The sequence below is a fragment of the Cheilinus undulatus genome, linkage group 17, assembly GCF_018320785.1.
Source record: "Cheilinus undulatus linkage group 17, ASM1832078v1, whole genome shotgun sequence".
In the NCBI taxonomy this organism is placed as follows: domain Eukaryota; kingdom Metazoa; phylum Chordata; class Actinopteri; order Labriformes; family Labridae; genus Cheilinus; species Cheilinus undulatus.
The window spans coordinates 16,839,425-16,857,966 of NC_054881.1; the positions used below are offsets into that span (position 1 = coordinate 16,839,425).

Here is an 18,542-nt window from a genome sequence, read left to right on the forward strand (position 1 = left end):
TCAAAATGCTCCAACAAACAGCCATTGAAATAGAAATGTTAAAAGAGATATTGTATAGTAGCAATTAGCATTGCAGTTATGTGGTGGCCTTCCTTCTGTTTGCTGCAGAGTCCTAGTGGTAGGGTTGTGAGTGTTTAGATCTGCCCTACATCTTTGATCAAGCAACTGTGACGCCCAAACAGTGTTGCCCTGTTTCATCAATGGTCCTCTAAGAAACAAAGAAATGTAATGAGCAAGGGTATTTGTTTTCATGAATCTCCAGGAACCTTTACCCTACCTCTGAATAATCTAAATGAAAAAGTTCTGCCACAAATGTTTGTTTTGTTGCCAATATTAATAACCAATTCCATTTGAGTAGACTTTGGTGGTGTTTAGGAAAACAGAGAGAAAAAAGAGGTGGAACAATTGAACAGAAAGCAATCACTGAGGTTGCACTGTATTGCTTAAATGGTTTGCTAACCGTTACCAATTGACAAGCAGGTGGTCAGTGAGGTTTTCTGCTGGCTACACCAAGAAATGTCCAAAAATACCGACCCCTCCAATATCCATAATCACAATCATACTAATTGTGATTAGGCAATGATCACATAAGTAGAATAAAGATGCAAAATGCTATTGAATACCAGCGCTCCTGCTGTTACTTAACTTAATCTCTTTTTTAAGAATTCAAAAAAGTTGGGACATTGTGGGAAACATGAAAAAACCCACTGTAATTTGCAAGTCTTTTCAACCAGTATTGAAATTTAAAAGGTAAAGACAATATATTTAATGTTAATTTGATGTTTCAAAAAAACTGGGGCAGGACCATGTTTACGTCTGTATAACATCACCTTTTTTTCTAACAAAACTATGTAAGCATCTGAGGACTGAAGAGACTAACTGCTGAAATATTTAAAGTGAAATTCTTTCTTATTTTTACCTGATGTACATAATAAGTTGCTCAACAGTGATGCATTTCTGGTGTTGTAGTTTGTGCTTCAAATGCACCATATATTTTCAATGGAAGACAGGTGTGGACTGCTGCAGGCCACACTGGGTAGGCCCCACCTTTTTTTTTTTGCTGTGAAGCCATGGTGTTGTGACTTGTGCAGTTATGTGTTATTTTTTGTAGATTTGTCACACTTGAATAGTGTAGATCATCAGACACTTTTTAAACTAAGACAAAGATAACCAAAGTAAATATAAAATTCAGTTTGTAAAATGATGATTTCATTTATCAAGGGGAAAAAGCCATCCAAACCTACCCGGCCCTATGTGAGAAAGTAATTGCCCCCTTGTTAAATTATGAATGAATTGATTAAGCACACTTTTTGAAAAGTTAAGTTCAATTTCACTAGCCATACCCTGAACTGATTTCTGTCAGACCTGTTGAATAAAAAAAAATCACTTAACTAGAGCATGTCTGGCAAAGTGCAGTAGGCTTAAAGATCTCAAAAAGTAACATATCATGCTGCAATCTAAAGCAACTCATGAACAGATGAGAAACACAGGCACAGGCATCTACAAGTCTGGGAAAGGTTAAAAAGCCATTTCTTAGGCTGAGATTCCACCGAATCACAATGAGAGCTATTATCCACAAATGGGGAAAATTTGGAACAGGAGTGGCCAGTCTACCAATATGACTTCAAGAGCAAATCAACAACTCATCCAGGAGGTTCTGTGGACTGATGGGAAAAAAGTTGAACTCTATGGAAGGGGGCAGGGTTATTTTTTAATATTACAATTTGTTTGATGATCTAAAATATTTAAATGAGACAAATATGGAAAAAAAGAAATGAAGAAGGAGCCTTCATAGATGTGCAAGTTACCCAAGCCATGGCCCCTAATACCCCCCCCCCCAGCAATAAGGTCAAGGTCAGGGTCAACTTTATTTAGAGAGCACTTTAAAAACAAACAGAGTTTGTACCAAAGTGCTGTACAGGAAATTTTGAACAGGGTTATTTAAAAACACCAAGTAAAACATCATCATGTTGTAAGTGCCACATAAGATGCCACATCATATAGTTTAACAAGAGACAATATGATACAATACAGTATAAAACTATGCAATGCAATAAAAAACAGAGCAAAATAATACAAGACATTTTGCTGTCCCATAGGGAAACGTTGTCTTGGACAGATTGGTGCACAGGTTTAGCTTCCTCCACTGTTAGACTAATACACATAAATAAAGCAGCAACAGCTATTCAGTTCATATGTAAACAGAGAAACACAACACAGATGATTACACAACAAGAAGAAGTGAGAAACTTAAGAACACCTTGAGACAATTGCACATTATTCAAGATTAGACTGAGACAGGCCAAATGAGCTCTTAAACAGTGAGTTAGTATCTCTTTATTAAACTGTTTCATCTGTCAGGTGGCTAGCTTATTTGCCCTTCATAGCTTTAAATATCCCAACATAACAATCTCACATCAAATCTCTTATTTTGTTCCAGGTCCTCCAACAGCATCGACCACCTCCACAACAAACGGGACTCTGCCTACTCCTCGTTCTCCAACAGCTCCAGTATCCCTGACTACCTTGCCTCGACGCCCTCCTTCAGCCCGGAGCGTTCATATTCGCTGGAGACGGTCCCTCAGAGAGGAGGAGGGAGTGGAGAGTTACAACAGGCTGACATGCGTTACGTCCGGACAGTTTACGACGCCCAACAGGGGTTATCTCAAGAACACGAGCTGGGCTCATCGTCTGCTGCTTTGCTACGCAGCAGCGACTCCAGAGGCAGTGGAGGAACGAGAGCAGGACCTAGCCGAGATGTTCAAGGTAAAGTTTCTCTTTGAAGAGTGGTTTTAAATGAAGTTATCTGAATATTATGACCTGGTTTAAGTGTATCTTCATTTCCAGCTTCAGTAGGTGGTGTTTGTTACCGCGTAAGCAGCAGTGGCAGCAGCAGTGGTGGTGCACCTGCTTCAAACAGACACAGTGTTGGCCCGATATGGGTCCCAGCAACCAGCCGCAGCTCCTATGAGAGCCTGAAGGGGGCACCAGCTCCACCAAGGCGCAGCGACAGCTACGCAGCCATCAGGAACCATGAGAGGCCAAACTCTTGGTCCAGTCTGGATCATGCCAGGTCACTACGGTGAGTATGCTCAGTCAGCAGGAGACTGCCCTCTCAAACAAGATGTTTCTATGACCAAACAAGACCCTTATATGATAAAACAAGACCCTTATATGACACTGATATTCATGATGAGGATGTAAGGGAGTTGTAAGCAGACATTTCAACAAATCTTCAATCTAGCTTGCCTTGAAAATGCCTTCTTTTTCTATTAATACCTGAAGATAAGTTGACTTAAAGCTTTATGTCTCTCTCCTTCATGATACATTGGTATGATCTTGATAACTTTATGGTAAAATATCAATGGATTTGTACCTTTTATTTGTGATCGAAGTTTTGTTTAGCAGCTGACAGCCAAGAACAATCCAGTTTATGTCTTTTTGAATAAATCGTCCAGACATTTGCAGTATCAAATATTGAGGTTTAGAATTAAACAACATGGTTCAGACAGGTATTGAACAATGCAGCCCAGTCACATTAATTAATCTAGTCTCATTTATTTCACTCAGGTCTCTGCAGAAAGGTTCCTGGCATCACTCCAGTGGTCCTGTGGCTTCAGGTGCAGGTATGCGTTTATCGTTCGCCCATGATTTTACACTTGTTTCTAGGACTTACTCTTGCTTTTCTTAAAATGTTGTTTTACAGCACGTTAGCTTCACTAAAGGCCAGATCAGTCTACAGGAATTTAGCCCAATTGTGTCGTTGGAGCCCGCCGCCAAAGTTGGACTGGAATATGAACATCAGGAACAAGAAACGTTAATGTAGTGCACCATAATCAACAAATGTTTGACACCCTGACCAGATATTAACATGTATCCTGATGCTCACCAATAGGATAGCAGTTGCCTTAAACAACAGTTATATTAAACATACCTTTGATTCTTAATTTACAAGAGTGACGCTATGTTACTCTGAGGGACCTTCTGTTACATTCAGCTAAACTAGCATAACTGGTAACCTGGCAAGCCAGATGGATTTGTTTCACACATCCATCTGGAAAACCTTTGGCGTGTGGGAAAGAGCAGAGCCTTTGAAAAAAAAACTTGGAGGGTGATTCTGTCTGTCACATCTTTACAGAGCAACAAAACACGGGACATAGCCCCCAAATCGAGGTACACTGCTACCGATGAGTAAACTCCATAGAGAGATGCATAACGCGAACCATGGTGACTGTAGACATGTCAGTGCATGACTTTTTGTTGTTTTTGAAAAAAACCAAACCTCAATGTGGTTCTTTGTTCTTCTTTAAACAAAGAAATGTCATCAAGTTCTGATAAAACTGGCGCTTTAGCAGCATCCACGCTAATGTCCCCATAATTGCATAAATGTCTTGCTATGTTATCACATTTGTGGATCAAGTTCTCTTTGAAGGATTGACAGTCCATATTGTCCTCTTCTAGATATAAAGGGATGAGTCCACTACAGGGGTTTAAAGTCAGTAATTACATTCATACCAAGTTACTGTTGTTGAGTAGTTTCTTTGGGTACTTGTAGCTTTTTGAGTACTTTTTTGTGTACATTTTGGAATCACATCACAACACAAAACAGCTGATGATGCTGGGATTCTTTTGTTCATGTTTATGGTGGATTGTTGTTGTTTTTGATGTAAGATGCATTTTCGCCGTGGATAAAGTTATCCACTGAGTTAAACGTCCTGCATAACCCTTTATTGTTCCTTGACCCAGAAGGGTTTAATGCATACACTAGATTATTGGGCTTTTATACACACATGTCTTTTGTGATAACATTTTTACTGTTTGAATTTCATCAAACTTCACCAGCTTTTTCCATAATTCCAGAAACTGATTTTTTAATATCCTATTTTGCATGGGGCAGAGTTGTGTTTATTTTCAATGCCATGGTTGTGAGCTGTGAAAGTACACTACATCCAGTTGGTAATGCTTGATGATCTGCTCTCTCTCATCAGCTTTAGGGAATATTTCAGAGAGGCAGCCTGACCTTTAATCTAAATATCACAAAAATAAAATTAGTGGACACATTCCTAAGTTTTATTCTATCATCAGAGGTTGAAGTGGTTTCTATAAGTAAACGTATTGGTTATTCAAGGCAGGAAATGTATAAATGTCAAAATTAGAGCAACAAGATCCCCATAATCTTCTGCATCTCTCTAACAAACACTGACATTAATACTGTCATTCCAGCTAAAGGCTTGTACAGCGCTGAGGGCCAGCTCCACACAGTCATAGAGAAGAGTCCAGAGAGCAGTCCAACCACAAAACCCCGACAGGGTGGAGGCTTTCCACAGCCTCCTTCCCCTACAGGACCCGCCCCCCAGTCTGGTAGGTTAATTCTACCCACTGGCATGTACCCCGTCCCCCAGCCTGAGCCCCAATTTGCACAGATGCCCAGCACCAGTCCAGGACCTGCCTCCTCTGGAGTCTATCCTGCCCTGACCAAGGAGAACAGCCGGCAACAACACCAGGGGCTGGAAGGTGCCGGAAGGAGACATGATGCAGTGACCGATGGGCAGAGCGAAAGAAGGATGTCAGCAACAGAAAATGGATACCAAAATAGCACTTCATCTTCACCATACCCCTACTCCTCTTCACAGTTTAGAGCTCTACCACATGAAGACATCAGGTATTTGAAACAAATATTGAACCCAACAACTGTGTTAAAGTGCTTGTTTGGTTGCACAGGTCAAAATCTTTTTGACTGAATTTCTAGTTCAGGCAACAACTCTTAGTTAGTGGTTTTGAACCAAAAAAATTCCTTGTTGATGACCAAGACCTCTACTTGCAGGCCTCAAAAAGAAGAGTCTTACTATGAACACAACAAACCCAATCCCCTAACTGCTGGAGGTGGATCAAAGAGCCAGCCAGGGGCAAAAAGACCCCAAAATCACCAGGGACATAACAGTCAGGGCTTCCAAGAGTCCCATATTCATCCTAGCCAGGGATCCCATGGCCAAGTGTTCCAGGAACCCCACAAAGAATTTTATATTCCCAACATCCAGTCCACCCAACAAGAAGTCAGACCTTCTTCTTCACAAGACTGGAGGGAACCATCCTCATCGGTTCATTTGAGGGGAGAAAGGAGCAGGTACAGTAAGGAGGGACTGTTTTCAGAAATGTTTGACATTGAATTCAGTGAGATGTGTCATACAGATGTCCCATTTAGAGATCTGCTAAAGGCTGTCTTCTTCTTTGAGAGGCTGGGCAGTGGTGTTCTATATCACTGAGATGTTGTTTGAGACCCAGACAAACTTAACTTGCTCTTGTTGTGAGTCCCTCTATGTTAGAACTAATCATGGGTTGAATGAACTTTCTGCAGACCAGAGTCCCTATGTTAGTAAGATAAATGAAATATAGAAATGGTTAGGTTGAAATAGCTCCCTAACTTAAGGCAAAAACAAGACCAGCAAGGCTATATCTTTGCAGTCACTGGAGATATAATCATAATGCAAAGTGTGGGCTTCTGTTTGGAAAAAGTGCTGCAGAAGACTTTCCATCAAGTTTGAAATGACTGAAGAGGATGTGGGTGGGAACATTGTCTTACTTTACTTAGCAACAGACAAATCCACAACAGAAACTCCTTAGTTATTGGCCAGTTAACACCTTTTAGTCAATAAAAGCAGCTGTCTGACTTTGAATAGTTGGGTACTTCATCTGCTGTTAACAGCCAATGATTATGTGTAATGTTTCCCCTCCTCTATTTCCTCATGTAGATCAATGGACCAGACCAGCATTCCTTCAGAGCCGGTGGCATCGCCCAAACTTGCCCAGGGTCAGGTGCCCCCCACACCCTTGCCTGTCCACCCTCAGCCCCAGCCCCAGGCTCCAACCACCCCTGCCTCCCACCCTTCCCCCCGCCACCTCAGTGACTCAGCAGCTCTGCAGTACCATCATCATTGGGAGCAGGACAAAGACCGAGAACACCCGCTGACCCGCCTGGAGATCGCCCTTGCCGAAGTCCAACGATGTACCACCCCGGACAGTGTTTTCTCTGTCAGCAGCCATGGCAACAGTAACTTTGGAGAAGACAGCCAGGGACCTACTCGCAGCCTCTCTGTGCTGGAGAAAGTCAGTCGTTTTGAGCGTCGGGAACGTGCCGGAAAGCAGCGTAGTCAAAGCACCACCACACCACATAGAGCCAGCCCACTGAGGGTAACTATTTACACTGATTCGACTAAGACAGAGTGATGGTAAAAGCTTGCATCTTGTTGGCTGTGATGATGCCTAAATGCTTTTCTTTTTTGATCAGTTGAGTGAAAAAGGTCGCAGCACCGCCTGTGGAGCAGAAGATCTCAGAAACATGCTGGAGAGAAGCAGCAGCAAAGCCCACCGAACAATGAGCTACAGAGGAGGCAGCAATGAACAAATGAAACAAAGGTAGAAGGGTTGGGCGTCATTTATTAAACTAAATTACTAGTATCTTTATAGCTCAGTTTTTTCCACCAGGTTCATCTCCTTCTAGATGATTACCTATATTTGTCATATACATTGTAATACTTTACCATATGTCTGAATCCTTTTGGGTATGGCTCTTTTGGAAAGCGATTCAGTAGCTTAATCTCTGTGTGGTCTTCAGGACCCCAACAGATCCCAACGCAGCCCTCCAGAGAAGTCGCAGCAGCTTTCATCTTAATGAATCCAGGGAGGGAAACAGCAGTAGAGACTTACCCTGGAGACAGGAAATCCATCAGTTGATGGGCTCAGTGCAGGACACTTCCCCCAACAGGTACGAGTTCTTGAACAAGGATGAGTCTTTAAAAAGGGTCAGAGTGCTTCATAGGTCAGAGTCTTTTTAGAGAAAGGGTCATCAAACAAGTCAGTCCTTATATCGTCAATGTCAACCAATGGTTGGACCTTTTTCCAAGTCTGAGGTCATGAACAGACAAGTGTCCTTGGGTGAAAGCCCTCAAGGTTTGAGGTTGGATTTCTTGGTATTATTGCCCAGGTCAAAGTCTTTTACTGGATCAGACTTCTATCTCTGAATAAGAGTCTTTACCAACATGTTTAACATGCATCTCAGCAACACCCCAATTACAGGCCAATCAGAGCAAAAAAACATATGACGTAGTAGGCGTGTGCTACCATGACATCACTGTTAACAGCATGTAGAGCCAGTCGGTCAATTAAATTCTTGCCCAAGCTCGTCAGGAGAAGAACAAAAAATCCCCACCTTTTCCACTACTTTTATTTGACTTGTTGCTTCGTCCTCTGCTGTCACTTCAAACTAGAAACCCAAAAGCTGGCCTTTTCCAGGTCACTGTCCTCCACTGTCTTTAAATGCTAGACCACAACACACTGTTTTTTTTTTTTTTGCTTAGTCGAGATTCTCTTTTAATCTCAGTGAAGATGGAAATTTGTCTCTCACAGATCTTACAGGGACTCCTTGATAGACGCCCAGTCTAAGGTCCTTAGGTCCACCTCTTTCAGACGGAGAGACCTGAGCTCCTCCATCAGCCCTCCACCTCCTGCAGCTTCACCTCCCATGTTGTCCTCCAGCAGCCATCAGCCTTCACCCGTCTCTGCTAAATTCCAATCCCCGGAGAAAAAGGGCCCTAAGACGATGCCAAAACCACAGGGCGTCATCATCCCAACCCAGTCATCGCCTCCTATCACCTCCCCTCATACCCCGAAGGAGCGATATGTGGTCAGCCCAGATGTTCGAGGTCCAAGCCCACCACCCCTCCCTAGTGTCCCACCTGTCGGACCTCCTGCTCTGCTACGGATCTGCGGTCGCAAGCGCCTAGCAGCGGACCAGAAGAAGCGGTCATACTCAGAGCCCGAGAACATGAATGAGGTTGGAGTTTCAGATCCGGAGACTACTGCCCTCTTCAGGCGTGGAGGAGGTAAATAAATAAAGATAGGCCAAATACTAGACCAATTCTGGGGTTCCGTAGCTCCAGGGACCCCAGAATTGAATGGTACCCACCTTACAAGCAATCTTGGCAGTTCTAGAATCTCCTGAATATGTGCCTGCTTCTAAAATGAATTTTACATTATAGGTAGATTAGTACTGTCCTCAATGGGTAGCTATTTCAGGCATAAAGCATCAGCAGCACTTGGTTTATATATAAAACCCTGTCTTGACCCTGATCGGCGTGTCTTTCAGAAACCAGCGTTGCTGATCGGCGGAAGATGTTTGAACAAAATGCTTCATCAAGAACAGACCTACGTCAGCTTCAACATGACGCTCTTGCTGAGTACATACAGAGGAAAAGAGGTGGGAAAAGAGACAAAGGAGGGCAAAAGAGTGGACAGAGGCCTCGCAGCGCTTTTCTACAGGCTGAAAACAGCCACCCTCCAGGTTTGTAGAAGGATGGGAAGATTAATAGATCTAGGATCACTGATCAGAAAGTGTTTGACAGTTAGACTCGTTCTTTTTCTTTCCTCAGTGTCATCCTGTCACTCAGACACCCTCAGCCTCTCCTCCGCCTCCAGCCTGCTCTCCCTCCAGGAGTCCAGCTTCTCCTCTGAAGGGAGGAGTCTCTGCTCCAGCGTCCCTCCAGGGACAGACCTGAGGAGTCTCCAGTCCAACCTGTTCTATCCAGGCAGGGTGACGTCACCGAGGCCTCCAGCTCATCCACCACCAGGGTAGCCAAAGCTAAATACCAGATCCAACACTAACCTAAGAATTAAAATGAAATTCAGTTTGACAGCTGGTTTAACACAGCCTGGATATTTGATCTTTAAGATGTCAAAGTCTACTTTATCGTCAGTTCTTTGATGCTTCAGTTTTCATATTTACCAAAAAAGAAACAGTGCTGACCTTTTTTATGAAGTTGAATTATGTCAATCTTACTTTGATAAATTGTCTTCTTTATCTCTGCTCCCAGTGGCTCTCCTCCTCGGCTCCAGGCACAGAGCCTCCAGGATCTCACCCCTGAGTCCGGGTTCAGCAGGCAGAGTCAGTCATCCCTCAGAGATCTCGCTCGCATCCACCAGAATCAGACAACAGAGCCTCAAGTTAACCTGGGACTGTCCAAGCAGCTGAACGGGGCTCTACAGAGAGCTGGATCAGCTCGGGGGTCAGGGAAGTCGGCTTCCGCAGAAGATCTCCTGGAGAGAACCGAGGAGAAACCAGTCTCTCCTCAACACTACAGATCACGCTCCTCACCCATAGTGGAGAGACTCAACCAGGTAACATTCCAGTCCCTCCAGGAGAGGACCATTTTCTCTTGTTTTATTCACCCTCTGTGAAACATTTATATTGACAGCAAGATGGAAAAGTCCTGCCTTGAATATACAATGTAAAAAGGGCTTTCCCTTGTATGAAACATTACAGAACAAACAAAAATGAAAATCAAATACCTTATTGACTTTTCATCATTCAACAGCATTAGTGCTCTTCTCTGCAGTAAGATTTAATCCGTGACATTTTCACGGAGGGACATTTGAGCCACACAGGAAATACCCAGAATCCTCAGTTTCCTGTGAGGTGCCAGAGAGCCGGGGACGGTGGCTGGGCGCTGTCCGATACGGATGATAGCAAAGATAACACACTCACTGGCTCACACACGTATACATACATCATAGTCATCTACACAGTATCTAAAAGAATGCAGTAAAATCTCCATCGCTGATCAGAGCGCCTGAGTCACATAAACATCATTAGACTTCAGAGTCACAAAAAAACATCATCATGCTTTTAAGAATAGATTTGACTGCTTTTTATTTTTTGGGTATTTTATTATATAAACAAAAGTTAAGGACACCATAATGCTCTTATTTTAAAACTTCCAACAGAGGCAAATCTCCTTTTTTCAAGGCACGTTAGGATTTTGTTGGTACAAACCTGGAATCAGTGAGACGTGTTAAATGACTCCTTCCAGAGAAAAACAGTATATCTCAGGCAGTAGTTTTCAAATTGTGTCTTTACAAATTAGGGGAATGTGTTTGGTTAGACGTGTGATCGCTGGTGGAGCCAGTGTCTAAATTTATTTTCTCTTAAGGGTCAGGGCGTCAAGGCGTAAAAACAAAATGATTAAGAGAATATGGCTGGTTTTATCTGATTGAATGTGGTCTAAAGGGCTCCTGAATCACATTAGAATTAAATTAGGAGTATTATATCATGGATTCAAAGGGAAAAGCCAGCTGTATCATAGTTTGAACCACATTGTTTAACAAAATAGGGATTAAAATTGCCAAAAGAGATGGTCACTCCCTGGTGCTATAAATGGCTTTAATTGTGAATTTATGCAATTAAATCTTTTTTTAACCTGCCATAGCAGAAAAAGTAAGGACATTTGATTCGGCAAATTATTCATGGGTGCATCCTGCATACTCAGCTCTGCTGCTCATTCCACAAATGCATGTTTGTTACAAATGTGGCTCCATTTAACCCTTTATAACCTACCATACAACAAATCAGCCAGACTATATCTTTGCATTTTTACATGCTATAGTGCCATTTTTTGGAGTATTTGAATTGGCTACACATCAATACAACCCTTAGAACACAAATTTTAATGATATGTATTTGGTAAGTGCAAAAAACCACAAGAAAAATGAAAAGCATTTTTTACACATTTTCCTAAATACAGAGATGTCTTAGCTGTATCCCTCAAAATTGTGACTGTAAAAAAGTTGCACAAGATCATTTCATCCCACAAAAAAAACAAAAAACAAAAACAAAAACAAAAAAAACAAACAAAAAAAAAAACATTTTGAGTATGGCCATAAATTCATTTTTGAAATAATCTTCTCTTTGTAAACTGTGGCAAAAATTAAAATAAAATGAAATTGTGCACAATTTGCAAAAAGACAGCATCCTTTTAAAAATAAAACTATTTGCAGTAGTGCAATCACATCTCTAAGTGTGCCAGATACTTGTGAGCATACATGTGCTTGGAGAAGACCATGTAAAAATAATAATAGCTGCGACTTGTGACCTGCTAGAAACAACACAATTGTAGCCCGGATTATATTATAGTATATTGCTTTTGATGTGTGTGCTTTATACTACATTTCTGCAAAAGAAGGAAGGATATTTCTAGAAGGAAACAGTGCTCTTGAACACATTGAATGTATGTTAGTGTCACTCCTCTGGTTTTATATGCAAAAAGAATTATTGCTCTATCTCATTTGGATACAATTCTACCCACAGTTAAAAATGGATATGCAAATGGGAGTGCTGGCGATCCTGTAGGTTTTAAAGGGCTTAAAGGGAAATAAACAGGCTTTCTAAAATTATAAGATTTATTGCCAAGAGGCATTGTTACACAAAGAAATAATCTACCAAACAAATATTTCTTTATGTTATTTTTTTAATTGTCAAAGGAGGTTTACCCACTCGCTGTAAACTAAATCTCCTTATTAGTACAAACAAAGTTTCCTAATGTAACCTAACTTTGTGTTTGTGTTTAAGGATCTTCCTCCAGGTGACGTCGGAGTGTTCGATGTCTTCATCTCTGAACCCAGACGCTGCTCGCTGGCTGCTGACAGGTCGATCTCACCTGTAATCACACCATCTGATAATGCACGTGAAAATGTCTTTCATCGGTTAGTCCCTGGCATCTTATTTGTCACATCTTTGCTGATGAACCTGAAAGGTGAAAAAATACAAGATAGATGTCGGATAGACCCATTATCGAGCCCTGTCCTCACCAGGCTCTCATAGACACCCTGAGTAGATGTTTTAGCCATGCTGAAGGAACCAAATTAGGGTCTCAATTTCACCATAATGTCCTGAAAGAATTTTTCCCAGGTGGAAGTTTGTCTATCTGGAAGTTGTCCAGTAAAGGTAATAATCTGACTGGTTGGTCAGCGAACAGTTAAGCCAAGCATCATCTTTTTCCCACAGATATTTTCTTTCTAATAATCTCTGTGATTAAACATTTTGAAATGTCAGACTGCTGTTTGTTTACTGTCAGAGGACTGAAGGATCATGGGTATTTAGACCATATTTGTGCTCATATTTTAGCTCTTTTCCATCACAAGCTCTTAAAGGGCTTTTCTATTTTAAAATCAGCTACAGCCTTGAGAGAGGCTGATGATGATGAAAGGGAGACAGAGAGAAAGAAGGAGAGAAAGAGGGGGCAGGAATGGAAAAGGAAAAAAGGATGGAGATATGGAAAAATCAGAGGAATGATGATGGACTTGTGTGGCTCTTAAAAATAATTTCAAAGCTGTTTATTTAGAAACTACAAGAGTCTGAAATTTAATCTCAGAAGGCTTTACTTAAGATTTCCTCAGAGCTCAGGGGAAGAAAGGAGGGGGGAGGTTTGAAAGGAGTAGACAAGGAGTGAGGCAGCTGAGGACAGGTGAAAGGAGTCTGACGGGAAGGGTGGAGGTTTCAAAGGAAACTAAGGGATCAGATGACGGAAAAACAGACATAAAGAAGGAGTATAAAGGAATGAGAGTTCAGAGGAGGTGAAGGAGAGGAGGAGAGGAGCTGAGGAATTTGTCTGGCACAGAGAGAAAAATAAACAAAATACCATCTTCAGTCATGAGCATTTATAATCCTTAGACTCTTAAATATGTTTGCTCTGAAAATGTGAAGGTCGAGGGTCTCTGCAGGAATCCTGAATGTGTTTATACAGAGCAAACTGTGTCTGAATATAACCAGGAACATGAATACATGATCACTGCTGCTTACAGAGAACAGGCCTTTAAAAATCAGCTCATTAAATCCCAGTCAAAGTGGACAATTGACACAAGCTAGTGACAAATACAACAGTGAAAAGGCCCATGAGATAGTGTTTATAATATGCTGTTGAACAGTCAACTAATCATTTGTCATATTTTTGATGGATTTGCTTCAATTCAGGCAGTCTAAAGTCCCACTAGAGCACCTTAGAAGCTGCATGATGCATCACACCTATAATTCTCTCCCTCTGGTTTTGTTGTTCTCAGCTCTGTGTTCACACTCATGACACCGTGCTGCATTCAGCCTTTTTAGGTTTCACTCACAGGGTCAAACACACATAGCAGATAAAAGCACAAAGTCTAAGCTGTGGCATTGTGGGATGCAAACAAGGTGAATAATTATGACTTTCTATAAACATCTAACCTTAGCCTTTATGAGGAAAAGAAAGTGGTTCCAGACACAGAGACATGAAAACTTTGAAGGTCAAAGCTGAGTAGTACAAGGTCTGATTTCTTTTTTTTTTTTTTATTATTAAATCGGGAATATGATAGCTATCTAAAACCCCAATTCCAAAAATGCTGGGACTTGTTTAACTTTAACAACTCTGGTAGCATCTAAGGATCTGAGGCTGAAGTGTTGAAAGTGCAATTCTTTCTCATTCTTGCGTGCTGCACATCTTGATTTGCTCATCAATCAGAGGGTTCCAGTTTCAAGAGCAGACAGGTCTGGACTGCATGTAGGTCAGGTTAAGCTAAGCCCTCTTTACCTGTGAAGCCATGTTGTTGTAACTCATATAGAATGTGTCTTGGCATTGTCTTGCTGAAATAAGCAGGAAAGACATCGTCTAGACAGAGGCATTTGTTGCTGCGAAACCAGTATGTAGCTCTCAGTGTCAGCGGTGTCTTCACAGATGTGCAAGTAACCCATGCCATGTGCACTAATACACCCCCACACCATCACGGATGCTGGCTTTTGAACTTTGCATCGGTATCAATCTGGATGGTCCTTTTCATCTTTAGGCCAGAAGAATCAGTGGTCATTATTTCCAAAAACAATCTAAAATGTGGACTCATCAGACCGCAGCACACTTTCCCTTTAGGTCAGGGGAGCTCTGGCCCAGAGAAGTGCATGGTGGAGGCTTGAATTATATTTGTAAGTGCAGCATTGTATGTTGTTAACTGAGAATGTTTTTTTGAAGCCCATGATGTAATATCCATCACAGAATGATGACGGTTATGATGCAGCACCACCTGAAGGGTCAAAGGTCATGCATACTCAATGTTGGTTGTCAGCCTTGCCCCTTAAATGCTGAGATTCCTCCAGACTCTCTGAATCTTTGGATGATATTATGGACTGTAGAATCTCTAAATTCCTCACAGTTGCACTCTGACGAACAACGTGTTTTATACACAAAGTCTTACACAAAGTGGAGAGCCATGCTCCTTTGCTGATTTGAACAATTGAGCCTTGCAGGAGTCTTCCTTTTCCAAGGTGTTTTTGAGTATTCCACAACTTTCCCAGTCTTTTCTTGCTTCTGTCCCAATTTTTTGGTCACATGTTGCTGGTATCAAATTCAGAATGTGTGAAAGCACAAACATTAACACCAATTATCTTGTCTTTGCCCTGTTTTCAGATGAATATAGATTTGAAAGGATTTGCCAATCCCTGTATTCTGTTTTTAATCACATGTTGCACATGTCCCAACTTTTTTGGAATTAGAGAATAAGGGAAGGACACTGAAACCAATGAACAAAACTGGGATGTTGTTCTAAACACTTCTTGATATTGAGCTAAATAACCCTGCTGATATCTCATGATTTTAGACAGATATAGCTACCTTTGAGCTGTGGATAGTTAGATTATATAACTTGTAAAAATTGGTACCCCATTCCTCTGTAACGTGTTGTAATCCATCAGTAAGAATTTAAGTAGAAGGGATTATCCTGGATTCCTCGTGTCATAGTCTATCATTGTAATCACCTCCGTAATCCACAAAGACAACAGTTACTCCACTTTCCCATCACTATTTATGTGCTCTCCTTCATGTTTCTCTGTCACATTTCTCTCTGATATATTCATGCCTTAAACTGAACATTTTAAGATTTTAATGCTCAGACATTTGTACTTATCTTACATTCTCTTTCCCTGTCCGTGTTTCTCTCAGACCGACAGACATCCAGATATCAGAAGGCCTTGTCTCTGCTCAACAGTCCAACAATCTGAACACCGTCCAGCCTGCAGGTCCATTTAAAGGTAAGCTGCATAAAACCCCCTACACCTATACACACCACAAGGCTGGAGGAGTTAAAGCCAACTTTTTCTGCACAGGCATCAGGCGTGAACATTTCAAGTCCAGCCACAAATTCTCTATCGGACTGAGGTCTGGGCTTCAACTCAGCCACTTCAGAACATTCACCTTGTTGTCGTTAAACCATCTCTGTGTAGCTCTCACTGTACACTTCAGGTCATTGTCCTGCTGGGAAATAAATCTTCTCCCAAGCTGTAGTTCTCATGCAGACTAAATAAGATTATCCTCTAGGATTTTCCTATATTTTGCCACATTCATTTTACCCTCAACCTTTATCAGCCTTCCAGGGGTGACTGCTGAGAAGCATCCCCACAGCATGATGCTGCCACCAAAAAGCACCCTTTTGGTCTCATCAAACCAAAGAACTTTCTTCCACTTGACCACAGAGTCTCCCACATGCCTTCTGGCCAACCCTAGTCCATATTTAATGACTTTTCTTCAACTTTTTATAAAATCAATAAGGGGGTAAATACTTTTTAAAGGCACTGTACAATGAAAACAAGATATGGTACCGACTGCTCCTGTCCTTGAATAGCCTGAAAGGTGACACATCAGGTTTTTAATGACTTGTCTCTTTTCTAAATCTCCTTTCACGCTCTCCTTTAAATTCTCTCTCTGAACCGTCTGCTCCACCACAGACCCCGGCTTCTCTCACACTCCCGTCACTCGTAGAGAGCGTCAGAGAAATGGCGAACGACAACGAGCCAACAGCACCTCCACCTTGGCAGCGTCTGTTGGCCTTCCCTGCCCCTTCTCTCCACCTGGGCCCAAAGATGGAGGCAGCACTGAATGGCATGCTAATGAGAGACTAAGCCAAGCCAACCTGGACTCCATCACCTTCCCCGGATTAACACAAACCGACACAGAGGATGCTGTAACCTCTCCTAGCTACAATGAAACCTCAGCGATGGACAGACAAATGAGACACAGCCTGGGTGATGCCAGCAATTTAGATGACACCACAAAGGACGTTTACAGAGAGAGAACGTTCAGTTTGGACATGAGAAGAGGACAATCTGCTGAAAATGCATCTGTGACGTCAACACTTGTGACAGATTTCCAGACTCCAGCTCCACCAAACAAAAGGGAGAACACGCCGTCTCCTCCCTTGTCCTATCAACAGCGTCTGTCCTCGCTCCGTATCTCTGAGTCGAACCTTATCAGCAGCCCCACTGAGTGGCATCCTCCTCTAAAAGCAGGCCTTTCTCAGGAGGAGTATGATGAAGTTTTCCTCCAGAATCCTAAAAATCCTCTCAAAGAGACGACCATCGAGGATGACTTCCCTCCTCCGCCGCCTCCTGTTGAATTGGAGCAAGAAGTTGAGCAGACTCAGGAGAGGTTTGTAAAGCTCAAACATAAATTTGCTCTTACCCTGTTATGATTCAACTGCTGACTCTTTATCTGTCCTTATTTTTTTGTATTCAGACCTACCCTCGAGGTCTTAAACAACTCCATCATCCCCAACAGGAAGTCGAGCCTCCCCTCCCCTCCAACGTCACCTTCCTCCACTGCCTTCCCTCCACCTGTGCTCAGTCACCTTCCTACTCCGAAGCCCACCAGTATCACCCCCATCACCACTTCCACTCCATCAGAGGAAAGCTTTGGTCTGGAGTATCAGCCGCTACCCAAGAGAGAGAAGACGTCTGAGGAGCAGAGAGTAGAGGAGCTGGCCCGACAACTGGTGGGTACCTCAATTTAGAAAATGAAGTACTAGCTGTCCCTTTCACTAAAGGTCTTTATTGAATCCAGACTGTATCTACACCATCGTGACCTACACATATGGGAGTACCACATACTTCTTGGCTACATGGGTAGTCCTCTGAGTAGGGTTCAAAGCGACATGAACTATAGCTTCAATGCAGCAGCATAAATCAGGTTTAACTCTACATCAGTGTGCATTATTATAACTTTACCTTGTCCAAAGTACCTACAATGCATTCAGAAAGTATTTGGATGTGAAATACCACATTTACATAAGTATTCAGAGCCTGTCCAAGCTTCACCTTGATTGGAGTCCACCTGTAAATAAATGGCACAGTGGCCTCCATAATTCTCATATTGAAAAAGTTTAGCACAACCAGGACTCTTCCAAGAGCTGGTCGCCCAGCCAAGCTGAGCAATCAGGGAACCTGATGGTCACTGACTAAGATCAGAGATCCTGTTTGGAGATGGGGTTTCAGAAGGACAACCATCACTGCAATCCTCCACTGATCTGGGCTTTATGGCAGAGTGGCTAGCAGACGCTGCTTCTCAGGCAAAAGCCCGCTTGGAGTTTGCAAAAAAAAAAGCACCTGAATGACTCCCAGACTGTGAGAAACAAGATTCTCTAGTCTGATGAAACCACAATTGAACTGTTTTGCCTAGATTCTATCTACATAATGCCTGGGGGAAACCAGGCGCCACTCATCGCCTTCCCATTACCATCCCAACAGTGAGTCATGGTGGTGGCAGCATCATGCTGTGGGGGTGCTTTTCAGCAGCAGAGACTGGGAGACTGGTCAGGGTTGAAAGAAAGTTAAATGGAGCAAGATACGTAGATATCCTCAATGAAAACCTGTTCCTCAGAGCTCAGGATGTCAGACTGGGCCAAAGGTTCACCTTCCAACATGGAAATGA

General features: G+C 42.3%; 1 protein-coding gene across 5 annotated transcripts in view; it reads left to right on the plus strand.

The window, feature by feature from the left end:
- shroom3 (shroom family member 3) overlaps positions 1 to 18,542 on the plus strand; it is a 79,424-nt gene that overhangs the window by 48,917 nt on the left and 11,965 nt on the right. For 2 of the 5 annotated variants that reach the window (XM_041810471.1, XM_041810475.1), the window contains 16 exons: positions 2,441 to 2,766; positions 2,848 to 3,082; positions 3,571 to 3,626; positions 5,224 to 5,662; positions 5,825 to 6,124; positions 6,750 to 7,188; positions 7,286 to 7,413; positions 7,613 to 7,762; positions 8,404 to 8,879; positions 9,143 to 9,337; positions 9,426 to 9,624; positions 9,867 to 10,170; positions 12,398 to 12,531; positions 15,783 to 15,871; positions 16,565 to 17,264; positions 17,352 to 17,607. In XM_041810471.1, coding sequence (XP_041666405.1) covers positions 2,441 to 2,766; positions 2,848 to 3,082; positions 3,571 to 3,626; positions 5,224 to 5,662; positions 5,825 to 6,124; positions 6,750 to 7,188; positions 7,286 to 7,413; positions 7,613 to 7,762; positions 8,404 to 8,879; positions 9,143 to 9,337; positions 9,426 to 9,624; positions 9,867 to 10,170; positions 12,398 to 12,531; positions 15,783 to 15,871; positions 16,565 to 17,264; positions 17,352 to 17,607 — 4,426 coding nt within the window. The remainder of the gene's footprint in view (positions 1 to 2,440; positions 2,767 to 2,847; positions 3,083 to 3,570; positions 3,627 to 5,223; positions 5,663 to 5,824; positions 6,125 to 6,749; positions 7,189 to 7,285; positions 7,414 to 7,612; positions 7,763 to 8,403; positions 8,880 to 9,142; positions 9,338 to 9,425; positions 9,625 to 9,866; positions 10,171 to 12,397; positions 12,532 to 15,782; positions 15,872 to 16,564; positions 17,265 to 17,351; positions 17,608 to 18,542) is intronic. The other 3 variants (XM_041810472.1, XM_041810473.1, XM_041810474.1) reach the window with 3 other exon arrangements.